This window comes from Pipistrellus hanaki (genome assembly GCF_964339955.1).
Source record: "Pipistrellus hanaki genome assembly, chromosome: 7".
In the NCBI taxonomy this organism is placed as follows: domain Eukaryota; kingdom Metazoa; phylum Chordata; class Mammalia; order Chiroptera; family Vespertilionidae; genus Pipistrellus; species Pipistrellus hanaki.
The window spans coordinates 2,031,434-2,057,388 of record NC_140509.1 but is presented as its reverse complement, the minus strand read 5'-3'; the positions used below and the strand labels follow the sequence as shown (position 1 = coordinate 2,057,388).

The 25,955-nt window shown below is 48.7% G+C and overlaps 1 protein-coding gene across 7 annotated transcripts; it reads right to left on the bottom strand.

The window, feature by feature from the left end:
• Positions 1-881: 881 nt before the first annotated feature.
• On the bottom strand, positions 882-21,504 carry LOC311626099 (E3 ubiquitin-protein ligase TRIM39). 7 transcript variants are annotated; one of them, XM_084890982.1, is made up of 10 exons: positions 17,985-19,185; positions 15,830-15,925; positions 9,291-9,521; positions 7,900-7,922; positions 7,173-7,288; positions 6,307-6,491; positions 3,314-3,414; positions 3,127-3,209; positions 1,145-1,270; positions 882-1,058 (listed from the first exon to the last, which is right to left on the bottom strand). In XM_084890982.1, the coding sequence occupies exons 1-10, from the start codon at positions 18,435-18,437 to the stop codon at positions 892-894; spliced, it is 1,581 nt and encodes a 526-aa protein (XP_084747108.1). In that variant the 5' UTR covers positions 18,438-19,185; the 3' UTR covers positions 882-891. The 7 variants fall into 7 exon arrangements, 6 of the variants coding, with proteins under 6 accessions (XP_084747108.1, XP_084747106.1, XP_084747107.1 ...); XM_084890977.1 differs by lacking the exons at positions 882-1,058; positions 1,145-1,270; positions 3,127-3,209; positions 3,314-3,414 and adding an exon at positions 21,369-21,504 and having other exon boundaries at positions 4,559-6,491; positions 17,985-18,444; XM_084890979.1 differs by lacking the exons at positions 882-1,058; positions 1,145-1,270; positions 3,127-3,209; positions 3,314-3,414 and having other exon boundaries at positions 4,559-6,517; positions 17,985-18,444; positions 19,144-19,244.
• Positions 21,505-25,955: the final 4,451 nt, after the last annotated feature.

The following is a 25,955-nucleotide window of genomic DNA, read 5'->3' as shown; positions in this document are numbered from 1 at the left end:
TGTACTTTTGGGGCAGACTGATTAACTGGCACCTAACACCGCGGTCAGGATGAAATCCTGTCCCTGAGCAAGTTCTCTAGGGTCCCGAAGAAAACTATTTTGTTGTTTACTAATTCTCAAGAAAATGTTGAGGGTTACTTACAGAGCATACTGTATGTCTGCAGTGTCCTTGTGATTATCACCTTTGACCTTGTTCATTCTGGTTGTACAACTTCCCTCACTGGAATGTTTTTTTTTTGGTTTTTAAAAAATATATTTTATTGTTTTTTTACAGAGAGAAAGGGGAGAGATAGAGAGCTAGAAATGTCGATGAGAGAGAAACATCAACCAGCTGCTTCTTGCACATCCCCTACTGGGGATGTGCCCGCAACCAACATACATGCCCCTGACCGGAATCGAACCTGGGACCCTTCAGTCCGCAGACCAAACCGGTTTCGGCCCTCACTAGAATGTTAAAGGAGAAAATCCAGAGATGGGAAAGACCAATGCTGGCGTGGGCCGAGGGTCTGAAGCCCCTCCCCCACAGCTTTCCCCTATTTAAAAACAGCACCCGTGGCATCAGCGGTCTGTCCAGCCCATCCGTCAACAAGTCAGGGTCACCTAAATCTGGAATGCCCTGAGGAGGCTCAGGCCACCCTAGGGTCCAAGTCCCAGTCCTGGCGCTGCATTAGGAACCACAGGAACCAGGTGCGAGGGCCCTGGAGCTGGGGCCTGGTGTGCGAGCTGCTCAGTGGGGCTGTGGGCTATGGAAATAGGGCCTGCCTGGAAGGTGGGAGTAGGAAGGCGGAAAAGACAAAGGAGCCCTTACCTGGCGACAGAGAAATACAGACAGAGGAAATGGAAGTAAGAGCTGAAATACCTACGTTACCGACTCACCAAAGTGAAACAGAATTAAACTTTATTTGTCTGGAAGACAGTGACTCCATCACTGGGACTAGAGCTCTGGGGCTGCGCTTTCTCCTCAGCGGGGTGGGGCGGGGTGGGGTGGGCTGTGCTTGGCAAGGGCTGCGGTGGTCTCAGATCTGGATAGATGGGAGAGTTTTCCAAGACTGTGGCACCTGTCACACCAAGCCAGAACTCACCTGTGTGTCCCCGATCCATCCCTCTCCCCGGGGGATAGTCCACATTTCTGCCCACTTCTCACCTGGCTGCCCCCCCAGCTGGGCCTGAGGCCGGTCTCCCCAGAGAACGTGCGCAGGGTCATTGAGGAACCGCCGGCTGCGCTGGCACGTCAGGCAGGTCTGCACCGTCCAGCGCTGTCCCCTGCAGCCTGGGGGAGAGCAGGAAATGAAGAGTCTGGGTCAGGAGAAAAGGGCTCTTATACCCGGTTTGTCTCCATTGTTTTCTAGTAGGAATCCACCTGGTCCCACTTTCAATGAAAATTTGATAGTGTCAGTTCCCTGCATAAACTATCAATTTCACCCGAGGATATTTTTTCCATTGATCTTTAGAGAGCATGGAAGGGAGGGAGGAGGAGGAAGAGGAAAGAGAGACATTGACTAGCTGCTCCCTGCATACACCCTGACAGGGGCCAGGGATCAAACCTGCAGCTAAGGTATGTGCCCCTGACAGGGAATGGAACCTGAGGCCCTTCAGTCTATAGACTGATGGGTCAATCAATCACTGAGTCAAACTGCCCAGAGCTAAACTATCAATTTCTTGGTAATTTTTTTTTAAGTTTTCACCAGAGGATATTTTCTCCTATTGATTTTTAGCGAGTGGAAGGGGAGAGACAGAGAAAGAGAAGCATTGATGTGAGAGACGCCTCCCACATGAGATCAGATAGGGGCCAGGGTAGAACCTGCAGCCCTCCAGTCCCAGGTCTGACACTCTAACCACTGAGCTGAATGGGCTAGGGCCTCGGTGTGCTTTAAGATAAAGTCCAAACACCTTTACAAGACTCTAAAACATCTGCCATTTACTTCTCCAGCCTCATGTCTCGTGCACTTTAAACTCCAGTCTCCTAAACTCTTGCTTTTTTTTTTTTTTTTTTTGGCTAAATCTCAGCCAAGGATATTTTTTCCATTGATTTTTAGAGAGTGGAAGGGGGAGGGGAGCATTTATGTGAAAAAGACGCATTTATTGACTGTATCCTGCATCACCTCAACTGGGGCTGGGGCTCGAACCTGCAACCCAGGTACATGCCCTTGACCGAATGAGAGTCTTTTAATGCTCTAACCTAGGGGTGTCGAACTCAATCAGAGAAGGGGCCAAAATCTAAAATCCAGCCTAAATCGCGGGCCGAATGGTTTACTGAACAGTCATAAACTGACAATGTCATAAACTGACAGCGGAGTGCAGTGATGACAGCGCGGTGCGGGCCACATTGCAAGGCCTGGCGGGCTGGATTTGGCCCGTGGGCCTTGTGTTTGACACATGTGCTCTAACCACTGACCAGAGTGCTCTTTTAATTGACAGCACCTGCCCCAAAAGCTCTCCTCTCAGAGTCAACACCCATGCTGAGAATTTCCATCTCCTACTGCCTCTTCTTAAGCATCTCATCACCACTGGCATAAGGCACAGCATTGTACTCCTCCAACTAAAGCATTTCCTCCACCAGCTACAATAATTTTTAAAAAATGCAATACCTGATTAGTCAGGGGCACTGACCTCTTTCCCCTTAGATTGTCAAATAAGGTGGCTCAGATACCAAAAAAGGCTGCGGGTCCCGTCCTGGTCAGGGCACCTGCGGGTCCCAGGCACCTTGACGAGGTGCGGGAGGCTCGCCCGACCGCTCTCTCAGTCAATGAACACACCCTCGGGCAAAAACAGCCCACACAACAGTGGTCTGCTGTGAAGGAACCAACATCGTACTTATTTCTTTTTGTCAGCAGAGAAGAGTTGGGTGTGCTGCAGAATTTTAGTGACCGGTTTGTGTGTGCCAAGAGGTGAAAAAGGCTAAGCAGCGCTGTGCTCCACTATTTGAGCGGCTCCTTCCTCAGTCTGCCCACCAGACTGTGCCTTCACGGACAGTGAGTCCGGCTCGGGACTCGGCACACCCTGGAACACAAGCCCCTGAGCCCGAGGCGAGGCCGTCCCCCGCAGTCCGCGCAGCCGCCCCTCCTGCCGGCGGAGTCCGCCCGCGCCCGGCACCGCGGCGCCCGCTCCCCCTCCGGGCGCACTCACGTCTCTGGCGCTGCGTGCAGGTCAGGCCCGGGAGGAGGAGGGAAGAGCAGCCACGGCAGAGGGTCCTCTTCACCGACGGGTCCCTGCGGGCGGAGGGGAGAGGGAGGGAGGGAGGGAGGGGGGGGTTCGCGGCCGGCCGCCCCGCCCCGCCGCCGGCCGCCCCTCCGCCCCGCCCCGCCCCGCTCACCGGCGCAGCACGAGCCGCCGGGCCACGGTCCTCTCCGTGTGGCAGTAGAACCTCGCCAGCGCCTGGTTCTCGGGGTCCTGCGCGAGGACGCAGTGGGCGGCCTGGGGGAGAGGCGGTCACCCGGGGCCGGCGGCACCGGGCGCCCCGTCCGAGCGCCCCCTGCCCGGACTCACCTGATACAGGAAGCTGAGCCGCTGGAAGGCCTCGCGGTCCTTCACCTGCCCCGCCATCCGGGCCTCGCGAACGCACTCTCTGGCCCGCAGGCCCCGCCCCTCAGCTAGGCCCGCCCCGAAGCCAGCGCAATGCCTCCTGGGAAACGTAGTTCCAGGTCCGCGAGGCACCACCCTGTGGCCTCACAGATCCATCTGTTTGAATTGCATTCTAAGCCACGGTCCCTTTATGAGTCCTAGTCCAGGCTTCCAAGTCCGTCACTAGCAGTACTCGGTAGAGACTGGAGAGGCTGGTGGAACAGAAGAGGGGTCTCTATGCAGCTAGGTAGGGGGGATGGTTCTGTACAATTTATAGCCAGATAGACGTTCTGCACTACTCTTTGAAGCCAAAGGTGAGTGCCTGGAAGATGTACAGATAGAAGGAACAGAGGCTATACACTTAAAAAACCACTGATGCCAGTGGGAGTGAAATTGGAAAGGACCATGAGGGTGGTGGAGGGGAGGAACAGGGCTCTGGCCCTCAGCACAACTCTTTTCCTTGGAGCCACACACACAGTTAGCGTCTGTTAGTTCTAAACAGACACTAACTCCTAATCGTAGGTACTGGAGCACAGAGAAACAGCATCTCCTGCCCCTGAAACCACTCCACCACAGGCAGTCCCTTCCTCTGACCTGTCTCCCATTTGTTCTGTTTGGCCCCCTGTTTCACCTCTGCTTCATAGGTGACGACCAATTCCTGAGGTCAGAGTAGAGGGACGGAGGGGGAGAACATGGATGAACTCCGAGACAGGGAGAGGGCGGCCCAAGTTCTGGGAGGGTGAGGCCTCTCCCCTTGCTAACCCCCTCTGGCTGGGCAGGGAACCAGGCCTCCAGCTCAGGACGTGGCTTAACGTCTTCACAAGAGTTTGACCAGTGTCCCCAGACTCAGATGGAAGGAGGATGCCCAAAATGCAGAAGCCCAGGCCCACAGACCTGATCAGTCACTTGGGATGAGCCCAGGAACACCCATTTTCAACACCCAAAGATTCTGACACATTGGCAGTGGCGGCCATCAAATCAGCACACAGCACAAAGAGCACGTCAGTGGATCCTTTGTTCCATATTGTTTACCCACCAAAGTGTCTTGCCACAAAGAACCACAGTCAAGGCACAAAGGTAAGAGGAGAGTCTGGACAGAGTCCTGTGGAGGTGGTCGGAGGAACTGAAATGCCCTCACTAACCTGCAGCTTGTCCCACCTGTGAACCCCATTACCTGAGCAGCAGATGGTTCAGTCGTGTCCCTTTGGTTTGGCATGCATCGCTCTGCCTTTTTTGACATGTACCCTACAGGTTATTTTGGCCTAACATTAAGTGACTTACATTTTCTGATGTGGGAAATGGCAAACGGTGAGGGATGGCAGCAAACAAGCAAAAGTCTGGCTCCTGTGAACACTAGTTCCAGGCCAGATGCACGCAGGCACAATGAAGTTGCCTCTCTGTCCTTCCCTGCACAGTCCACCCTCTTCTACCCTTTCCTCAGGGCGAGAAGACTCTACACCGCTCTCCCTTTCTGGCTTAGACACTTTACCCAGGTAAGAAAGCTGACAACTTGGGAGTAACTATTTTGTAACATTCCTTAAGCTTTGGATAGAAATACTTTTCTCTTTCCTCCAATACCAGACTCTCTCTTTTCCGCGTTCCCTTGGGAAAGCAGTAAAAGGACAGGCTGTCTTGCAGGATCTCTGGCAACTCATCCCTGAAGAGTAAGGTGACCAACGTCTTGGACACGATCAACTCTAAGGAGGCAGGCCATAGCCAGCTCTGCTGAAGGCTCTCCTCTCCTCCTCCTCATCCTTTCCTCCCCACAGTGCTCCTCTGGCCAATCCAACTCACACTGGCAACCTCACTCTGGGAACAGATGACCAAAGAAACCTCTCTCCCCGTCATTAGTATCTAGGGGTCTGTTCCTTTGCCCCTTCCCTGACCTTCTCTCTCGCTCGATGCCGGATCTCTGCCCACAAAAAAATCTTTGCTCTCGTGGGTCCTCAACGCCTAGCCCCAGGAGAGCAGCTGCCATTCATTTGTATTCCGTCAGCGGTTCACGTGCCTGTGCTCTTCCTCAGGAAACCTGACTATTCTGCGTTCAAGAGCCCAAGTGCCCATGGGCTTGTTCGCTCCTCTGGTTTGAGTGCCACACCCTCCCACAGACTTTTTGCTTCTGGAAAAGCCCCTCCTCCCTTCCCGACCGGTCCTGTGCAACAGAAAGCCTGACTGGCTTCAGGGGATTGAGTCCTTGGGAGCCTACGCCCCACCCGACAGCGTGCTCTCACCCGGCCAGGCCTGCCTACGCTTCCACAGAACCACTGTAGACCGGGCTCCGCCCGCTGCCTCAGCCGCGACGGCTCCCGCAGGTCACAGGTCACAGGAAGGCAGGCCCGTAGCTCTCGATCCTGCCTCGTCCCAGCGATGCCGGCCTTCCCGTCACTCCCAGTCTGTCGGGGGCCTGATAGTAAGTGGTGCAGCGTTCTTCCTTCCAGCCCGGATGCCCGGGTAGAAGAGGGGCCACAGTTTCTCAGTAAAAGTGTCAGTGAATGTGTAGATATGGGAGCGGTCTGTGACGTTGTAAAAAGACAGTGTGCCGGCCTCATAGTCTAGGAATATGCCCACCCGCTTGGGTTTCACCTTGATGTGCAAAGGAGTGAAAGGCGTGGTAGTGGCTGCATACTTGTCTCCATTCCACAGCCGCACCCGCCAGTAGCCAGTCTCCGGCAGCGGGGTCAGCTCGCCCTTGCGGCTCACTGAGTCCCGGCACACGCCCACTGCCCAGTGGGTCTTGTCGCCCACCTCCACCTCCCAGTAGTGCCGGCCCGAGGTGAAGCCCTCCGTGGCCAGGACGCAGGGGTAGAAGGTGAAGCGCCGAGGCGTGTCAGGCAGGTCCCGGAGTCTGGTCTCCACAAACTTGACGCTCTTCCGATCTTCCGACAGGACTAGGTTAGGATGAGCAGTCTCCGGGTCCAGGGTCACATCCGCTGGCGGGAGAAGCCAGAGTGGGGAGCTAGATGAGGACGGGGAATAGCTCAACGCCCTGCCTCAGTCTTCCAGCCTGCCTGACAGAGCCTGCTCCCTTAAAGGCCCAGAGCACTGTGGTTTGGCAACTTTCTCCATCCCTGGTGTCACCTGAGGCAGGGGAAGGACACTGCTTCGCGTTTCACCGGCCCTAAAAGGCGCAGGTGACTAACTCGCTCTTGCCTTGCCAGGGCCGGTGGGTTAGGCCCTCCATCCACAGCCCCCGACATCATCATCATCTCATGGTGCAGAGAAGCACCAGGCACAGTCAAGGGCCAGAGAGAATGGAAAGTGTATGTGAAGAAGGATACTGAGAAGACACCATCATTGGGTCTAGGGGTAGGGTGACTTGACACCTGTTTTCTTGGAAACTATGTGACTGTATTCTCTGAGTGAAAATGAATGACAATCCCTTCACTCTCTAGAGTGGACTAATTTTAGGCCAATTATTTAACCTTTTTGGGCCCCTGTTCAGAAAAGCGTGGGCCTAAGATGACACAAGCTTTTCTCTGCGAGTTCTGTGACTCAGAGTGACCGAAAGCCAGGTAAAGGGATGGGTGACAGATAGGGCAGCTGAAGCCCAGATAAAGACTTTTTGCTCTTTGCCGATTCCCTTTGCTATTTTCCTTTTGGGAACAACTCACCAATTAGCTGCTTAAGGATTTTCCTTAGGGCAAAGTACTGTCGGGGGAAGCTGCTGAAGTTCTTTTCAAGCTGTATGGATACTGAAGTCACCTCCATGGTCTTCATCTTCTCACATCTAGGAGGGGCAGGGAGAGAGGGGAAGAAAGGGCAGGAAGGGAAGGTCAGGGAAGCTCCATCCTTCCACTTTCTCCTTCCTCCCTGAGGACAAGCACTTGAGTATCGCTTCCTTTTGCCAATCTGTGGATAGCCATATGGTCCCCTGGACAAATCCTTAAGAATGAGCCTCAGGACTTTCTGGAGGTATTTGTTATATTCCTTTTTTATAAAATTAAATTATTATCTGTGTACATATTTTTCCATTGCCCCCCCCCCCATACATATCCTCCCTCCCTATTTGCTATATTTCTTGCAAATGGGTAATTATCACCCCCCCCCCCCCCCAACCCTATCCTTCTTCCATCTTGTTTGGGCACAATTCCACATACAGGCACAGGCAGAATCTGGTTCTACATGACCTTGGTATTTTCCTTAACCAGGAAGTCCTGATGCTCGAAGGGCTACTATTCCCGATGATTTGCTCTCTGACTGGCGTCACGGATGTATAGCCCTTTCCCACGGCCTCCCAGAAGCTGCACGGCTTTTCCATCTTACCCTCCCACTCCTTACTGTGCCGCCAGGCTCTACGCCAAGATCTAATTCACTGAAAGAGCTGCAGGAATCACTTACTTTTCCAGGGTACTTTTGACATCCTAAAGGGAAGGAGAAAAGAAAGCAGTATTGGTCCTGGTAGTCAGGGTCCTACAGGCAAAAGGGCCCCCTCCCCCCCAAGCTCCAGATCTCTAACACAGGAACAGGGCAGAGGGAGGCTGCCATGCGGGAGAGCTCCAGGGGGGTCTGAGCACATCTCGCCCAACTTCATCCTCACTTTCAACTTCTGGTCACCACGAAGCTCGGCAACTTATGTTCCTTCCAAATGGCTCCTGTACGTTTGTCTTTGTTCCTCAGGGACACTGGGAGCGCAATGCAGGGCGCAGGGACTGTGTCTGCTCTTCGCTCTGTCCCCCAAGTACCGACCACAACACCTGCCTCCTTGAGGATTAGTACAGAGAGCTCCAGGCTGTGGTAGAGGAACAGATCCTGCTTCCCACTATGGGCTGGCATCCCGTTTGGTGTTGGTTAATAAACACTAACAACTGTGTGCCAATCCTGATTTGCGAATACTTGGGGTCCAGAAGACAAAGAAGACAAATCTCTGCCCCCAGGATTTCCCAGTTTAATGTGGAAGGCAGAACACACATACATGAAAGGACATGAGAATAAACACCAAGGAGTACATCAGCATGCAGATCAATGTGCAACGGCGCCTCGCCGATTCCAATGCTGCTGGTCTGATCTCTAAGGTGAGAAACATGTTTCCTACAGCTTTGCTAACACCATGCGTCTCCTTAAGACAACAAATGATTTCAAACATTTTAGAGGTGTTTACATATCAAAAACAATGTATTTTTTAATACATAACTTTAAGTGTCTTTTAACTAGGTTTCTATTGTTTTTTAAAAATGTATGTTTTTATTGATTTTAGAGGAAGGGAAAGAGAGAGAGAGAGAAACATCAATGTTGAGAGAGAACATCAATCAGCTGCCTCCTGCATGCCTCCTCCGGGGGACTGAGCCCATAACCTGGCATGTGCCCTGACCGGGAATCGGTTCCTGATGCTCAGCTGAGCTACACTGGCTGGGCTGTTCTTCTTCTCTTTCAGCACTAGGTCCATCAAATGCCAGGACTTAAAAGTAATGGTGACTGCATTTACACATTTTTTAATGCGTAGTTTTTTTGCTTTTTCATGAATTCAGACTAGATTTCCCTCCTTTCAAAAGAATGGATTTTCCTTTGGTACAATCAACCACATAATTGTTGACAAGATGTAAGAACACAGAAATGCTCAGAGGAAACGGGAGCAGTGAGAGGAGCTCTCTGGGGGCAGCCCCTCTGCGTGTGCCTAGAAGGACTGGGTTTAAAGGAGCAGAGCAGAGGAGCGAGCAATCCGGCTGACAGGACCGCCTGTGCAAAGCTAGCCTGTGCCCGACCTGAGGGGCCACGCAGGGCAAAGGGCGAACCTTAAGCATCTCGAAGCCCGACTGCAAGCACTTGCCCTCCACCTCGGCAGCCAGGTGGGCCAGCTCTCGGCGCCTGTCTCCGAGGCGAGCAGCATTTTCTCGGAGGCGCTGCAGAATGTCCTGTTCCTCCTCCTCCAGTCGGGACAGCAGCAGTTGCTGCTCCTCATCCAGCCGCCTGTGAAGCTCTTCAAACTCCTTCAGGACCTGGTGTCGGCGACTCTCCACCAGCTTCTGAGGAAAGAGGGACGGTGTTGCTTCCTTAGAGGGGCACAGTGTCCCTCTCCCTACCTGCCACATGCATAAATTCCAGTGTCATTAAAAACAGTTTAACGGGACACTCATGTTTCTCTCCACTGTCATTTCCTTCTATAAAGAATGGCTCTATCCCACTGGTGACTTGGGAGTGAAGACCATTGGGAAGATAAAAATCAATGTTTATAAGTTTTAATTTTCTTAAATTATATTAACTTCTAAAAAAACATGCTTTTATGTTTTAGGAAAAATAATTCAAGACATAAGAACTCAATAATATAATGACAACCTATTTCAGACACAAGCCATATCTGATGATAAAGCTCTAGGTACTGTAATTTGTTAAGAGAAGGAAAATACAGCCCCAGCCAGTTTGGCTCAGCAGATAGAGCGAGTCGACCTGCAGACTGAAGGCTCCTGGTTCGATTCTGGTCAAGGGCCCCCAGTAGGGACGTGCAGAGGCAGCCAGCCAATCAATTATTTTTTCTCATCATTTATGTTTCTCTCTCTCTCTCTCTCCCCTGATCCTTCCTCTCCAAAATAAAAAAATATATATTAATAACAAAAATAAAGAAAAGGAAAATACAAATACTGGCCAGTTAAGTGATATGACTGTCATCATTTGTATGTTAGAAGATAGCTACCTGATGAAAACATGATCAGAGAGAACTAAGTGGAAAAGAATCAGTAAGGTTCTAGTAATGGGCTGCAACAAATACAGAGATTTCAGGGCTGTTCATGAAATAGTTTCAAGTCATTTCTGAGACTTGCTAGCTGCCATCCCAGGAGCAGGTTCCCAAGTTTCTTAGTAAATGAGTTGCTTAAAATGTGAAACATGCTTTCTCTTAGCCAGCACAAAGACTGAAGCTTTCCCATTCCTAAAACTTGCTAATTGGGGACAGTCAGCAAGCACAGCCCACCTCTGTACTGCCACTGCAACAAGTGGAATGTAGAAGTCATACTGTGATAAACAGATAGCAAAATAGTTCTCCCTCATATAGCCCTACAGTCCCTTCTCTTTTGTCACTCTGCATTTGCAGTGCAGTGGTTCTTAGAGAGGGAGTGAAATGATATTTGGAAATATCATTCTGAGATATCATGTCACTAAGAGCTAAGCTGCTTGTGGTATGTAAGTCAACATGACTCTCAACTGCCTCGGTCTGAGCCTGCATTTACGGCATGGTTGATGATGGCACATTTAGGTGCGTGGTTAATGATGGCACGTGTAGGTGCAGGGATAAAACCATACTGCCGTGTCTTTCAGGGCACTTGTGTTTAAATATCACACAGCAAAACCAGTAAGCACCTAAGCTGCTGCCTCGCACAACGATTTCAAAACAACAACTAAAAGACAGAACGGACATCATCCAAAACCACAGGAAAGCTGGCAGAGTGGGAAATCTACAACTAGAAATTAGGAGAGAGGCTCACGGATCGGATTGGGAGCCGCAAAGCGCTGAGGTAGGGAGACGCTTGTGTACAGAGAGGAAGGGCGGCCGAATGCCTGGCTGGCAGGAGGGGAAAGGAAGTCTCCGATTGCACTGAACCCTTTCCGACTGCACTGAACCTCAACCCCGGCCGAAACCCCGTGGACCCAGGCTCATACGGGTGGAGTCTGGACAGTAGAGAAAGGCACCTGGAGACTGAGAGACTGGGAGACTGGGGGAGCCGGGAGCCGCAGCGGGCAGGGTATACAGTCGCGCGCGAGTCAGTGCGAGCAGAGAGGTCTGTCCGTGGAGGTTGCCGCAGCCTCTCCATAGCAGAAGGAGTCAGAAGCTCCAGACTACAGAGACCCAACCCAATTCTGGGTGAGCCCCTGGGGCACCCACACTCTTACACGGGGAATCTGGGCTGGTCAGGTGGAAACTCAGGGGAGCCGTGGAAGGCAGAGGTCTGAGGCTCACACACAAAGCCAAGACTATCAGCTAAGCCCTGAGACTCCACCCCATTCAAGCTGAGCACAGAGGCTTTTGCAATTTTGCAAGTCTGATCCTATAAAACTGTCTCCAATACAGAAGGTATCCTGGTGTATACACAGCTGATACCCACATCCAATGGGCTTGGAGGTCAATTCCTCCCAGTGATACCAACAACAATTAAGACTTAACTACAACAAGACTGTACACTCAATCCACAAAGGGGAGCACCAAGAGTGTCTACCTCAGGTAACTGGGGAGGCTGACCCACTGGGCCATATAGGACACCAAACACACAAAGCAATCCTACAGCAAAAATGCCCAGACAAGGAAACAGATCTCAAGCGAAAGAGATGGAGGAGAACAAAAGACTGGATATAGAGTTCAAAACCACGGTTATAAACTTTTTCAAGAATTTCCTAGAAAAGGCTGATAAATTAATGAGACCCAACTAGAAACTAAACATACACTGACTAAAATAAAAAAAATATTATACAGAAATCCAACAGCAGACTGGAGGAACACAAGAATCAAATCAAAGATTTGGAATACAAAGAGCCAAAGGACACTGCTCTGGAGAAGCAAGAAGAAAAGAGAATCCAGAAAGCTAAAGATAGTGTAAGGAGCCCTCTGGGACAACTTCAAGCGAACCAACATCTGAATTATGGGGGTGCCAGAAGAAGAGAGAGTGCAAGATACTGAAAACCTATTTGAAGAAGTAATGTCAGAAAAGTTCCCCCACCTGGTGAAAGAAATAGACTTACAAGTACAGGAAGCGCACAGAACTCCAAACAAGAGGAATCCAAAGAGGAACACACCAAGACACATCATATTGTAATTGAAATGCCAAGGGCAAAAGACAAAGAGAGAATATCAAAAGCAGCAAGAGAAAAGTAGTTGGTTACCTATAAGGGAGTACCCATAGACTATCAGCTGATTTCTCAACAGAAACTATGCAAGCCAGAAGGGAGTGGCAAGAAATATTCAAAGTGATGAACAGCAAGAACCTACAACCAAGATTACTGTATCCAGCAAAGTTATCATTCAGAATTGAAGGCCAAAGAGCTTCACAGATAAGAAAAAGCTAAAGGGGCCGGAAAACGGTTTGGCGCAGTGGATAGAGCATTGGCCTGCAGACTGAAAGGTCCCGGGTTCGATTCTGGTCAAGGGCATGTACCTTGGTTGCGGGCACATCTCCAGTAGGGGGTGTGCAAGAGGCAGCTGATCGATGATTCTCTCTCATTGATGTTTCTAACTCTCTATCACTCTCTCTTCCTCTCTGTAAAAAATCAATAAAATATATTAAAAAAAAAAAAAAGAAAAGAAAAAGAAAAAGCTAAAGGACTTCATCACCACCAAACCAGTATTATATGAAATGCTGAAAGGTATTCTTTAAGAAGAGGGAAAAAAAGAAAAAAGATAAAAATTATGATCAACAAATACATATATATCAACAAGTGAATCTAAAAATCAAGTGAATTAAAAATCTGAGGAACAGAATAAACTGGTGAATATAATAGAATCAGGGGGAAAGAAAGGGAGTGGATTGATAATTATCAGGGGAAAGGGGTGTGGGGGTGCAGGAAGAGACTGGATTAAAATCGTACACCTATGGATGAGGATAATGGGGGGGGGTAAGGGCAGAGGGTGGGGTGGGAACCAGGTGGAAAGGAGCTATTGGGGGGGGGGATAGGAGAAACAACTGTAATAATCTGAGCAATAAAGATAAAAATAGATTTAGATCCAAGATGGCTGCTCGGGTAGGCAACTAGCCACAGCCGCACACAACAATTTCAATAAAATACAACTAAAATATAAAATGGACATTACCCAGAACTACAGGAAAGTCGACTGACTGGAAATCCTACAACAAGAAGCAAGGAGAAAACCAGAAGGAAGCGCGGAGGAGCTGGAAAAGCCTAAGGTACGGAGACACGCGGCGCGCGAAGAGGACGGAGCCGGAGAGGAGGGAGGCCGAGTGCCTGGCTGGCGTTCCCAAGCGGGAAGCAGAGAAAAGCTCCGATTGTGCTGGGCCCAGCTCCAACTGCTCTGAACCCCAATTCTAGGCCAGACCCTTGGGACCCAGGCTCACCCATAGGGAGCTGGGCTGTAAGGCGGAACCCCAGGGAACGGCGAGAGGAGGTCCCGGAGGCGCGCACACTGCGCGCAGAGAAGGGCCAGCCGGCTGTGCCGCGGGATTGCCCTGACGGGAAGGAGACAGAGGCTCCAGACTGCTCTGAACGCCACCTCCAACTCCACTTCCAACTGAACTGAACCCCAATACCGGACTCATTGGGGAGAGCATAGACAGTTTGGCAGCAGGCGAAAATCGAGGGCACCTTTCTCTCAGAGGCGCTTGCAACAAGTACTGAAGGACCCTGAGTCTCAGGAGTCGCATAGGGCGGGGCTGACGGAAGCCAAGGCTGTAGGCTCCACCCTGAAACCCCGCCCCATCAGAAAAGCTGCCTGCGAAAATGCCTAAACCAAATAGATCACAAACGAAAGAAATGGAGGACAAAAAGCGACTGGATATAGAGTTCAAAACCACACTTATAAGGTTTTTCAAGAGTCTCCTAGAAAAGGCCGATAAAATAAATGAGACCTATGAGGATATGAAAAGGGATCAACAAGAAATGATAAGGGATCAACAAGAAATAAAGAATACATTGTCTGAAATAAAAAATATTTTACAGAGTCCTAAAAACAGAATAGAAGATCGCAAGAATCAAGTCAAAGATTTGGAACATAAAGAGCCAGAAGACACTCCTCTGCAGAAGCTAGAAGGCAAGAGAATCCAGAAAATTGAAGATGATGTAAGAAACCTCTGGGACAACTTCAAACGATCCAACATCAGAATTATGGGGGTCCCAGAAGATGAAAGAGAGCAAGATATAGAAAACATGCTGAAAGAAATAGTGACAGAAAACTTCCCCCACCTGGTGAAAGAATTGGACTTACAAGTCCAGGAAGCACACAGAACTCCAAATAAAAGGAATCCAAAGAGGACCACACCAAGACAAATCATAATTAAGATTCCAAGAGCAAAAGACAAAGAGAGAATATTAAAAGCAGCAAGAGCTAAGCAGGTAGTTACCTATAAAGGAACACCTATACGATTGTCAGCTGATTTCTCAACAGAAACCATGCATGCCAGACAGAAATGGCAAGAAATATTCAAGGTGATGAATAGTAAGAACCTACAGCCAAAGATAATCTATCCAGCAAAGCTATCACTCAGATTCGAAGGTCAGATAAAGAGCTTCACTAATAAAAAAAAGCTAAAGGAGTTCATCACCACCAAACCAGAATTATATGAATTGCTGAAGGGGGTTCTTTCAGAAGAGAAAGTAAATAAAGATAAAAATTATGAACAACAAATACGTAACTATCAACAAGTGAATCTAAAAACCATGGAAACTAAAAAAAAAAATCTGAGGAACAATATTAACTGTTGAATATAATAGAATCAGAGGTATGGAAGGGGAGTGAACTGATGATTCTTGGGGAAAAGGGGAGAGGAAGATGTGGGAAGAGACTGAACATAAATTGTGCACCTATGGATGAGGACAATGGGGGGTGGGGAAAGGACAGAGGGTGGGATGAGAAGGGGGGGGAAAGGAACATTTGTAATAATATGAACAATAAAAATTTATTAAAAAAATAATAATAAAAAAATAAATAGCCTTTAAAAAAAAAAAGATAAAAATAAATATCACACAGCAGACTTCATTACACATTATTTTTCTTTTGTTGTATTATACTATATTTGGACATGACAGTTTACTTTTAAAATTATGTAGATAGATTATTTTATGAATAATTATCATTTCAGCATGGTTAAATACAAATTATTATTTTTTTAATCTTTATTGTTGAGATTATTACAGATGTCCCTCTTGTTTCCTCCATCCGGTTCCCACCCTACCCCAGGACTTTGCCACCCTAACTAACACATTAGTTTTAAAAAGTCTTTGGGTCATCTCAGAGGGAAGGCAAGGGAGGGTGATTGGGTGGAAGATAATCAATCAAAGACCTTGTATGCACATATGCATAACCCATGGGCACAGACAGTGGTGAGGGACTGGGGCGGGGGCTTCTCAGGAAGTCCCACCTCTCACACTCAGCAGAACAGCCTCCTCCTGCTGCACAGGAGCCCAGCAGGCACTCACCAGGTGTAAGGCATCCTGCCTGTCCTTTACCCTTCCAGCCTCTTCCTCAGTACTTAGCGCATGACAAGCAATGTCAGTACAATGTCTACTGACCATCAAGCTTAAGAAGATACCATCATTTCTGAGAGTACAGCATTTTTCTAATGAATCACAACTGGTGGGTGAGATAATGTGGTAATGCTTGGTTCCCTGCCTGCCTTACCTTGAGCTCTGAAGGCTTCTGCTCCTCCGAGGACTTACAGCAGGTGATCTCCTGTAGCTTCTGCTCCAGAGGCGCCAGGCACTTCTGCAGTTTTTCCTGAGGGCAGGAAGTGGGAGAGGGGGGTTGGCTGGCATAGCCTACATTCAGAGGTTAACCCATTTGTTTTAAACCGTCTGTTTGCATCCTACCCCTCTCACCAGCTCTTAAGCCTACTTCCTCCCTTGCCTATCACTTGCGATGTTAACTTCTTACAGGTCTCTCCTCCTGCCACCAGCCTATCTCTATCACCACCTCTCCCCCCTATCTAACAGAAGAAAATATGTAAAATATCAATGTGGGGCTAACTCTAGAATTAGGGTTTTACACGTGGGTAAATATCCTCTCACTGAACCACAGCAGTCCAGTGGTCACCAACTCCATCCACCTTCTAACTCGAGTAACTACCTATTACTGTCAAAGTGACCTCTGGACTCTGATGTCCATCTTTAAACTTGCATTCCTCTTCAACTCTAACCATCTACAAATACAATGAAATCTTACTTATAAACAACCTTAAATCTTTCTTTCTTTTCTTTTTTTTTTTTTAAATTCAGAAAGCTTTATTCTTTTTCTTTTTTTAAAAACAAATGTATTTTATTGATTTTTTACAGAGAGGAAGAGAGAGAGATAGAGAGTTAGAAACATTGATCAGCTGCTTCTTGCACACCCCAACTGGGGATGTTCCCGCAACCAAAGTACATGCCCTTGACCAGAATCGAACCCAGGACCTTTCAGTCCACAGGCCGACGCTCTATCCACTGAGCCAAACCCGTTTCAGCTTTAAATCTTATTTCTAAGGTTTTATTAACATAACTAAGCCCTGGCCGGTTTGGCTTGGTAGAGCGTCACCCTGCAGATTGAAGGGTCCCAGGTTTGATTCCAGTCAAGGGCACATGCCCAGGTGGTGGGCTTGATCCCCAGTGGGGGGCATGCAGGAGGCAGCTGATCAATGATTCTCTCTCATCATTGATGTTTCTATCTTTCTCTCCCTCTTCCTTCCTCTTTGAAATCAATAAAAATGTATTTTAAAAAAAACACAAACAAATTAAGTACTTGATAAAGTACTAAGACATTAGCAGGTCTAATTTCTGTTTCTCAAACACTTACTTTGACCCAGCAATAATTTAAATCAGATGTCATGTTATCCATTATCTGGGGAAGATGCAAATAACAGACTGGCTCAGTCTAAAGTGGAATGACAGTCTTCCCAGTGCCAACGGGAAGGGAAGGGATGTTCTGAGCAGGGAACAGAATGAGGAAACTAGACAACTTTTCAGTTCTTTCCAACGTGGATTTTCTGTATGTGCTCTCATTCATTATGAAAAATACTAGAGGCACTGATGGGGTCCCTCGGCCTGGCCGGCACCCTCTCACAACTCGGGACTCCTCAGGGGATGTCAGAGAACCAGTTTCAGCCCAACCCCCACAGGCCAGGTCAAGGGACCCCACTGGTGCACAAATCCATGCACTGGGCCTCTAGCATACATATAAGATCTTTGGTTAATCTCTTCCCGCCCTTCCTCCTCCCCTCTGAGATTCATCAGTCTGTTCCATGTTTCTATGCCTGTGTGTTGAGTGTCTGCCCCCTGGTGGTCAGTGTGTGTCATTGCTACTGATCAAATGGTTGCTTAGACTTTTATATATATAAATGTTATAGTCCAAAACCTCTCATGCTCAAATGTGTTAGAAAGGTCAGAGAGAAATTTTGGGGTACTCATTGCCACTGTTCTTCATGCTTGAGGATGGCTGGTAGATGTACTGTGTGGGAGTCCCCTGTGTATGCACCTTAGAGCAGGGGTCTTCAAACTACGGCCCGCAGGCCACATGTGGCCCGCAGAGGAGTCTGATCCGGCCCGCCAGGTTTTTTGGGCAGTGAGCACAGCCGAGGTGTTACAGTAGGAATTAGTAGTTCATATAGTCCGGCCCTCCAGCTCTCTGAGGGACTGTGATCTGGCCCCCACTTTAAAAAGTTTGAGGACCCCTGCCTTAGAGGGAACTATAGAATGAGACCCAGATACAGTCTTGCCCTCAGGAGCTTTTGATCCTCTACCCAGAGCCTCCCTCCACAGTGTGCCTCCCTTTGCCCCATGCTGACTTCACGTGCCTGGTTCCCCACCTTGTACTCCTGTGTGGCGTCGTCCAGTGGTGCGACGTTGTGGGCCCGATGGGTGTGGGAAATTGCACATATCAAACACACAGCCTCCTGGTCCTCATAGCAGAAGAGGCTGAGGGCCTCCTGATGCTGGGGGCAGAGGCTCTCATCCCGGATCTTCCGCTTGACAGTTTGGAGCTGCTTGGCAATTTCCACCATACTGCCTAGTTGACGATTAGGCCGGAGACTGCGGTACCGGGAGGTCTTTCGACAGACAGGACAAGGAAAGTCCCTCTCTAGGTCCTCCCACCAGCGGGTGATGCAAGCTTTGCAGAAGTTGTGCCCACACTCAATGATGACAGGCTCCTTCAGGTACTCCAGGCACACAGAGCAACTGGCCTCCACCTGTAAGTTCTCCAGAGCCGCGGCTGTGGACGCTGCAGAGGCCCCAGCCTCTAACAGACTCGTCTCTGCCATTATTTAACTTCGGGATAGGAAGGAGGCAGAGAAAAATGTTAGTTGGAGGTTTAAATCTTTCTTTTTCTACATCCCTGCCCCGACATTTACCCACATGTAAAACCCCAATTCTAGAGTTAGCCCCACATTGGTATTTTACATCTTCTGTTAGATTCAACCTCTCTTTTGTTACTCTAGTTCCAAAACTTGTGACTCCCAGCCATCAATCAAATTTTTTTTCCTATGCAGCAAATTGATACCCCTCTCCCCCATCTCTTCTGTCTTTTAGCTCTGCTTTCCCTTATTAGAAACAGAGGCTTCCTTTAACTATAGCCCAACATACCCCTGATCCAGGCTCATCCCACTTGTATCCTAAAACCAATTTTCTAGACCAGGGTTGGGGAACCTTTTTTCTGCTAAGGGCCATTTGGATATTTATAACATCACTAGAGGCCCGATGCATGAAGATTCATGCAAGAATGGGCCTTCCTTCCCCTGGCTGCTGGCGGCACTGCCTTTGCTCCGGCTCGGAGCCACCTTTTTGCCTTCATTCTGCCCAGAGTCGCTTTTCTGCCTTCATGCTGCCCAGAGGCCTGGAGAGACTGGGGCGGTTTGGCATGCCTGTGTTGTCGCCATGGCAACGATGCAAGCATACCGCCTCCAGCCACTTGGCACCTATGTATGCAAATTAACCCACCATCTTTGTTAGGTTAACTTGCATACTCACTCCTGATTGGCTGGTGGGTATCACGAAGGTACGGTCAATTTGCATCTTTCTCTTTTATTAGTGTAGCGTTGTAGGCCATACAAAGTTATCAACTTAACAACTAGCCTGTTTTTAAAAAAAGAAAACAAAAAAAGAAAAGAAAAAAAAATTAGCCTGGTATATTTGTCTAACATTTAATTAACTCACATCTAATGCCCTAACAGGGCCAGACCAAATGATTTTACAGGCTTTATATGGCCATGGGCCAATGTTCCCCACCAGTTCTATGCCTAGTTTGACATTTTTCTAATAGATGAAAAAGGAGTTTGAGAAAGTGCAGTGCTATAAAAATCAAAGTATTAAGAATTCTTAAATTTACGGATTTTTATTGATTTCAGAGAGGAAAGGAGAGAGATAGAAACATCAATGATGAGAGAATCACCAATTGGCTGCCTCCTGCATGCTCCCCACTGGAAATAGAGCCCACAACCTGGGCATATGCCCTGACCAGAATCCAACCTGGGATCTTTCAGTCTGCAGGCAGACACTATCCATTGAGCCAAACCAGCCAGGGCACGTTACAGAATTTTTTTTGCAATAGTCCCCTGGAGCCTAAGCCAGATTCTCCGACACTGTTCTCTCACTCTTTTAAATAATAATAAGCAGAATTAGTTAGGCAAGGGTAACAACCTCTTCTTTTCAGGAAAGTCTGATATTATTCTTCCTTCTATCAGATTAATCTAGAGCAGTGGTCAGCAAACTCATTAGTCAACAGAGTCAAATATCAACAGTACGATTGAAATTTCCTTTGAGAGCAAATTTTTTAAACTTAAACTTCTTCTAATACCACTTCTTCAAAATAGACTTGCCAGGCCGTGGTATTTTGTGGAAGAGCCACACTCAAGGGGCCAAAGAGCCACATGTGGCTCGAGAGCCGCAGTTTGGACGCGTGCCCTCCTCTTGGAGTGAAACGATTTATACAAATCCCATTTCTATTCCTGCATTTGGACATTTAGAACTACTGAAAAGTGATAAATTCATGGCAACTATATATACTAAAGAGTGTATTATTGACCCAGGCCAATAACTCAAACTTCTTGAAAAGAGAGCTGAAGTCTCTTTCACTCAGTAGTGACTGGAGTCTTATGAAACAGCTATCAACAACAAATTCCTTGGACACACTGTGCTTCTAGCTAATGGGTATTGGATGGTTGGGGAAGAAAATAAAGAGGCAATCAAAACCTCCCTCAAGTGAAGCCTCAAAAGAATGAGAAAAGCATTAAAGAGATATATAAGGCAGAAACCTAGTCCTCTGCTGGTAAAACACCACTTTTACCCACAAAATGGTTGATTTCTCTATCTGCATGACCCCTCCTGTCCACCTCCCTCCCCTACAGGGGACCGGACAGAGGGAAAGAAATTTAGTAGGTCTGTGTTGAGAGAGAAGTGACCCTATAATGAGTTGGGTTAATAATGACTATTATTCCTGTGTATATTGATGGCACAAATTTAGTCTTTAATTTGGAGTAACTTATTTGAATCTCAAATTCTTCCCTCAACCAGGAGAGACTGTTCAGTCCATGAGGCTTCCCCACCTAGGGGACCCCAATGGTGGTGAGCCTGCCCTTTCCCCAAGTCTTCCAGGAATTAGGAGGTCTCCTCTCCTGGGGGAGCTGAACTGTTTGCAGTTAGGGAACTAGACTGGCAATGTGAGGGGAAACAATGGGAGGAGGTTAGGGAAGGAGACTTGGGGCCGCGGCGCTCTGGGCTGCAGGTCTCTCTCTATTTCTCGTGTGTGCAGAAGCGCCAACTCCAGGCTCGTCCTCATTTGGTTCTACACTGTCCGGGCCCCACCGGGCGACCCTCTCCTGAGCGTGGTTCACAACTCGGTCCCACCCGGTCTCCATCTCCTCCCGTCAGGTCAGGCGCGGGGGCTGAGAGGGAGGGAGGGGTGCGTGTCCAGCTGAGGAGTGGACGTGCAGGTGGGGTGCCCGCAGCCGGGCGCAGCCGGAACCGCCGGGACGACGTCAGCTTCACCGGGAGGCAGCGGCGGCGGGAAGGGGGCAGGCGGGGTAGCCAAGCAACGCCGGACGCGCTGACGTCGCCGGGGCGGCCAACGTCCCCGGCCCGAGGCGGGCGGAGGCGGCGGGCAGGTGCGGCCGGTGACGCGAGCGCTGGGACGCGGCGTGCGGGCCCGGCCGGCGGGGCGGACCCGGGCCCGGGCCCGGCGGCGGGACGGCACCTACCTTCCCGGCCACGGATCCGGCAGTGCGGGCGCGGAGCCGCCGGAGCGCTGCCTCCTCCTTCCTCCTCCCCCCGCCCCGCCCGCGGCGCGACACACAATACTCGCCGGAAGCGGAAGTGGCTCCTGGAGGCTGGCGGCCGGGAGCCCGTGGCGGCGGCGGCCGCCGAGGGCGGGAGCCGGAGGTGAGGGACGCGGGCCGGAGTCTAGGGCGAGAAGGGACCGCGGGGCAGGCGGCCGGAACGGGGGCGCCCGGCGGCCCGAGGAACCCGCGGCACCGAGGGCCGCGCATGCGCGTGGCTGAGCGCTGAAGCCAGCCCGCCGGGCGCCGCCGGGCGCGGTGGGAGGGGACCGCCCGGCGGGGCCGGGCTCCGGCTCGGCTCGGGCCGGGTTCGGTCGGTTGGTTCTGGTGGCGCAGGGAGCTGCCGGAGCCGGGCGGGTCGGACTTGGAGCTACCCCTGCCCCTGCCGGCCAGTCCGGGAGAAGGCGCCTCGCTGCGGCCGCCATTTACGGGGCGGGCCTGCGGGCTCCGTGCGCGTCACTTCCGCCCGGGTCCGGGCGCGCCCTTTGCCCTCGGAGCCCGGCTCCCAGCCGCGGGGTTCGTGCGCTCGCCGTGACCTCCGTCCCCGCTGGAGCGGGGCCGGGAGCGGCTCCCGCCGTCCTGCGCGCCGCCCGGCTCCGCGGCGCCGCCCTGCGCACCGCGCCGAGGCCGCCCTCTGCCCGCGGGGAGACGGTCTGGTGTGGACCGCGCCGCGCAGCGCCCTGGCCGCTGGAAGCTTCGCAGGCCCGGGCCGGAGGGATGGGCGATGGCGGGAGGGCTGGAGCTGGGGCCGGCGGAAGGGTCGCGCCTTCTCTCCCCGACCCGGGGCTGCGGCATCCGGCAGAGGGAGGGGACCTGCGAGGGCGGTGGCCCGAGGCCCCACGTGTCCGGGTGAGTTGTGATGCTCTTGACAATGCTCGGTGTTTAGCCGCACGTCCTGGGAGCCAGAAACTACTCAAATGTGCGAGTTATAAAGATTTGTGATCACACATGCTACCTACAGGTGGTCTGTGTTTTCTTCACTGCTCTTTTGCTTTTTGCTCACTTTTCGATAGCCAATGATTGAAGAGGATTAAACTTGAGAAAATTACATTTATTAACTCCCTACCCGCCTCATTGCTGTTGGACATTAGAAATTGTAGCAGCGGGCCGAAACCGGTTTGGCTCAGCGGTAGAGCGTTGGTCTGCGGACTGAAAGGTCCCAAGTTCGATTCCGGTCAAGGGCGTGTATGTTGGTTGCGGGCACATCCCCAGTAGGGGGTGTGTAAGGTCGATGTTTCTCTTTCATTGATGTTTCTAGCTCTCTTATCTCTCTTCCTCTCTGTAAAAAATCAATAAAATATATTAAAAAAAGAAAAGAAATTGTAGCAGCAGTATTTGTTCTAGTTCACAAAATGCCCCAATTCTAAGGTAGCCTGGCTTTGCAGGGAGAGTGATGAGTGTGTAATGCTGATTTATACCAAAGGATGCAAAAAGTGAATTACAATGAGATGATTTTTTTTAATGGGATGAAAATTTGTAAACATTTTAAATGTTGTTTTTATATCAGAAAGGGAGACTAGTAGATGGCTTAAAATTAATGAGTCGTATAGAAGAAATAGCCAAATTAGCAGCGCAGGTAGAAAACTGCTAAGGTCATGTATGGTGGGTTGGGCGAGTCTGTGTTATTTTATTCTGTAGACATAGCTTATGCAGCTTTTTATGTAGAGTATACATTTAGCTTTTTCCAAGACTTACTAAATAAAGGCTATAGTGAACATCCTTGTACATACATTTTTCTCCCTCAGTTTTGAGATATAATTGACATACAATGTTGTATTGCTTAAAGTGTGCAACGTAATGATCTGGCATGTTTGCACAGGAATGTTTAGATTGTCATGCCATAGAGCAATAAGATTTCTGGAAGTTGGGTTGCTGGGTCAAAAGGCTAGGACATGAAACGTCTAATAGAGTCTTCCCATAAGGTTGTACCTATTGATGCCCACACTGCATGTTGAGATAGTCTATCCCTACCACGGAGCCAGTGTTGATATTTCAAGTGTAAACATTTTTGCTAATATTTCTCATTTAATATTTTTTTAAAATATTTTTTATTGATTTTTTACAGAGAGGAAGGGAAAGAGAGAGCTAGAAACGTTGATGAGAGAGAAACACCGACCAGCTGCCTCTTGCACACCCCTTACTGGGGATGTGCCCGCAACCAGCATACATGCCCTTGACCGGAATCGAACCTGGGACCTTTCAGTCCGCAGACCGACGCTCTACCACTGAGCCAAACCGGTTTCGGCTCATTTAATATTTTTAATGATTGCCTAGCTGGTCTTATGCTGCAGGTACCATACATTTTTCAGCCTTTTGTCAGCAGATGGCATTTATTAATTTATTGAATGTTTCTTGGTTTCCTTTTTAAATTTTTGCTGCTGCATAAACAGTGTTACAATAGTCTCTGAACATATGTCAGTATGTATAGTGGAATATCACTCGGAGGATGGCTCCCTGTTGAGGATGTTAGTTTTAATGTAATGCGTACTGCAGTGTTGGTTTTTCAGAAGCCTGTTCCTCACATGGCCCTGGCAGCCGAGCATGAGCTGTCCCTCTCCCACACCCTGACAGGTGTCATCTTCATTGGCCACCCCCAACCAGTGAAGAGATGTCTCAGTCACTGAAACTGCATTTTCTCTTTAGTAATTTAGAGTGTTTTTTTGTTAAATGTTTGTCAGTAGCATTTGCTTTACTGGGCATTTCCAATCCTGCTCTTCGCCTGCTTTTCCTATTGGGTTGTTTATCTTTTTATCTATGTCTGCATACACGTGTATGTATGACAAGTTGTCCTCTTTAAGAAGTCCATCCTGATTCTAATTTACTTTCCTAGGATCTCATATGGTATTTTTTTTTTTTTTTTTTTTCCCAGAGAGGAAGGGAGAGAGATAGTTAGAAACATCAATGAGAGAGAGTCATCGATCAGCTGCCTCTTGCACACCCCCTACTGGGGATGTGCCCTCAACCAAGGTACATGCCCTTGACTGGAATCAAACCCAGGACTCTTCAGTCCGCAGGCCAATGCTCTATCCACTGAGCTAAACCGGTTTCGGCTCATATGGTATTTTTTATTTTAACTCTTTATCTTTATTTTTTAAAAATATGATGTAAATGGAAGATATTTATTTTTCCTTAGAGCAGTTCTGTTCATTAGAAATATAATGTAAAACACTTAAGTTTTTTATTTGTCGCTGCATTTTATTTTATTTATTTATTTTTAATATAATATATTTTAGCCGAGATCGGTTTGGCTCAATGGATATTGCGTCGGCTTGGGGACTGAAGGGTCCCGGGTTCGATTCCAGTCAAGGGCATGTACCTTGGTTGCGGGCATATCCCCAGTAGGGGGTGTGCAATAGGCAGCTGATCGGTGACTCTCTCATCGATGTTTCTAACTCTCTCTCCCTTCCTCTCTGTACAAAAATCAATAAAATCAATAAAATATAATATAATATCGATGTTTCTAACTCCCTTCCTCTCTGTACAAAAATCAATAAAATATATAAAATATAATATCGATGTTTCTAACTCCCTTCCTCTCTGTACAAAAATCAATAAAATATATAAAATATAATATAATATATTTTATTGATTTTTGTACAGAGAGGAAGGGAGAGAGAGAGTTAGAAACATCGATGAGATAGAGTCATCGATCAGCTGCCTCTTGCACACCCCCTACTGGGGATATGCCTGCAACCAAGGTACATGCCCTTGACCGGAATCGAACCCGGGGCCCCAAGCTGACGCTCTATCCATTGAGCCAAAACGGTCCCGGCTGTCGCTGCATTTTTAAAAATTAAAAAGAATAGGTGAAATTTAATTTCACCAACTTAATCCATTCTGTAAAAAAATAGTTTTACAGCCAAAACCGGTTTGGCTCAGTGGATAGAGCGTCGGCCTGCAGACTGAAAGGTCCCTGGTTCGATTCCGGTCAAGGGCATGTACCTTGGTTGTGGGCATATCCCCAGTAGAGGGTGTGTAAGAGGCAGCTGATCGATGATTCTCTCTCATCAATGTTTCTAACTCTCTATCCCTCTCTCTACCTCTCTGTAAAAAATCAATAAAATATATTTAAAAATACAGTTTTACATGTAATTCATTTTAAACAATAGTTAATGAGATATTTTTTTTTTTTTTTAATATTAAGTCTTTAAAATTTGATGTATATTTACTTACATCACATCTCAGTTTAGATGCTCAGTGGCCACATGTGGCTCGTGGTTACTGTACTGAACAGACACGTTAGATGGATTAGGTGAATGAGAAGTTCCTGTCATGTGTGAAATTCCTTCATAGTTAGATCTATTTCTGGATTTTTGATCCTGTATTCTAATCCTCTCACCTACAGGGTGTCCCCGAAACATGTATACGCATTTTAACAGCTGGTAGCTCAATTGATGTTTCTTTCTTTTCAGCCAGACTAAGCTTTGAACAAAGGAAATTCATCCTGAAATGCTACTAGAAGTTTGAAAATGCAGTTGAAGTACAAACACTGCTTTTATATTTAATCAA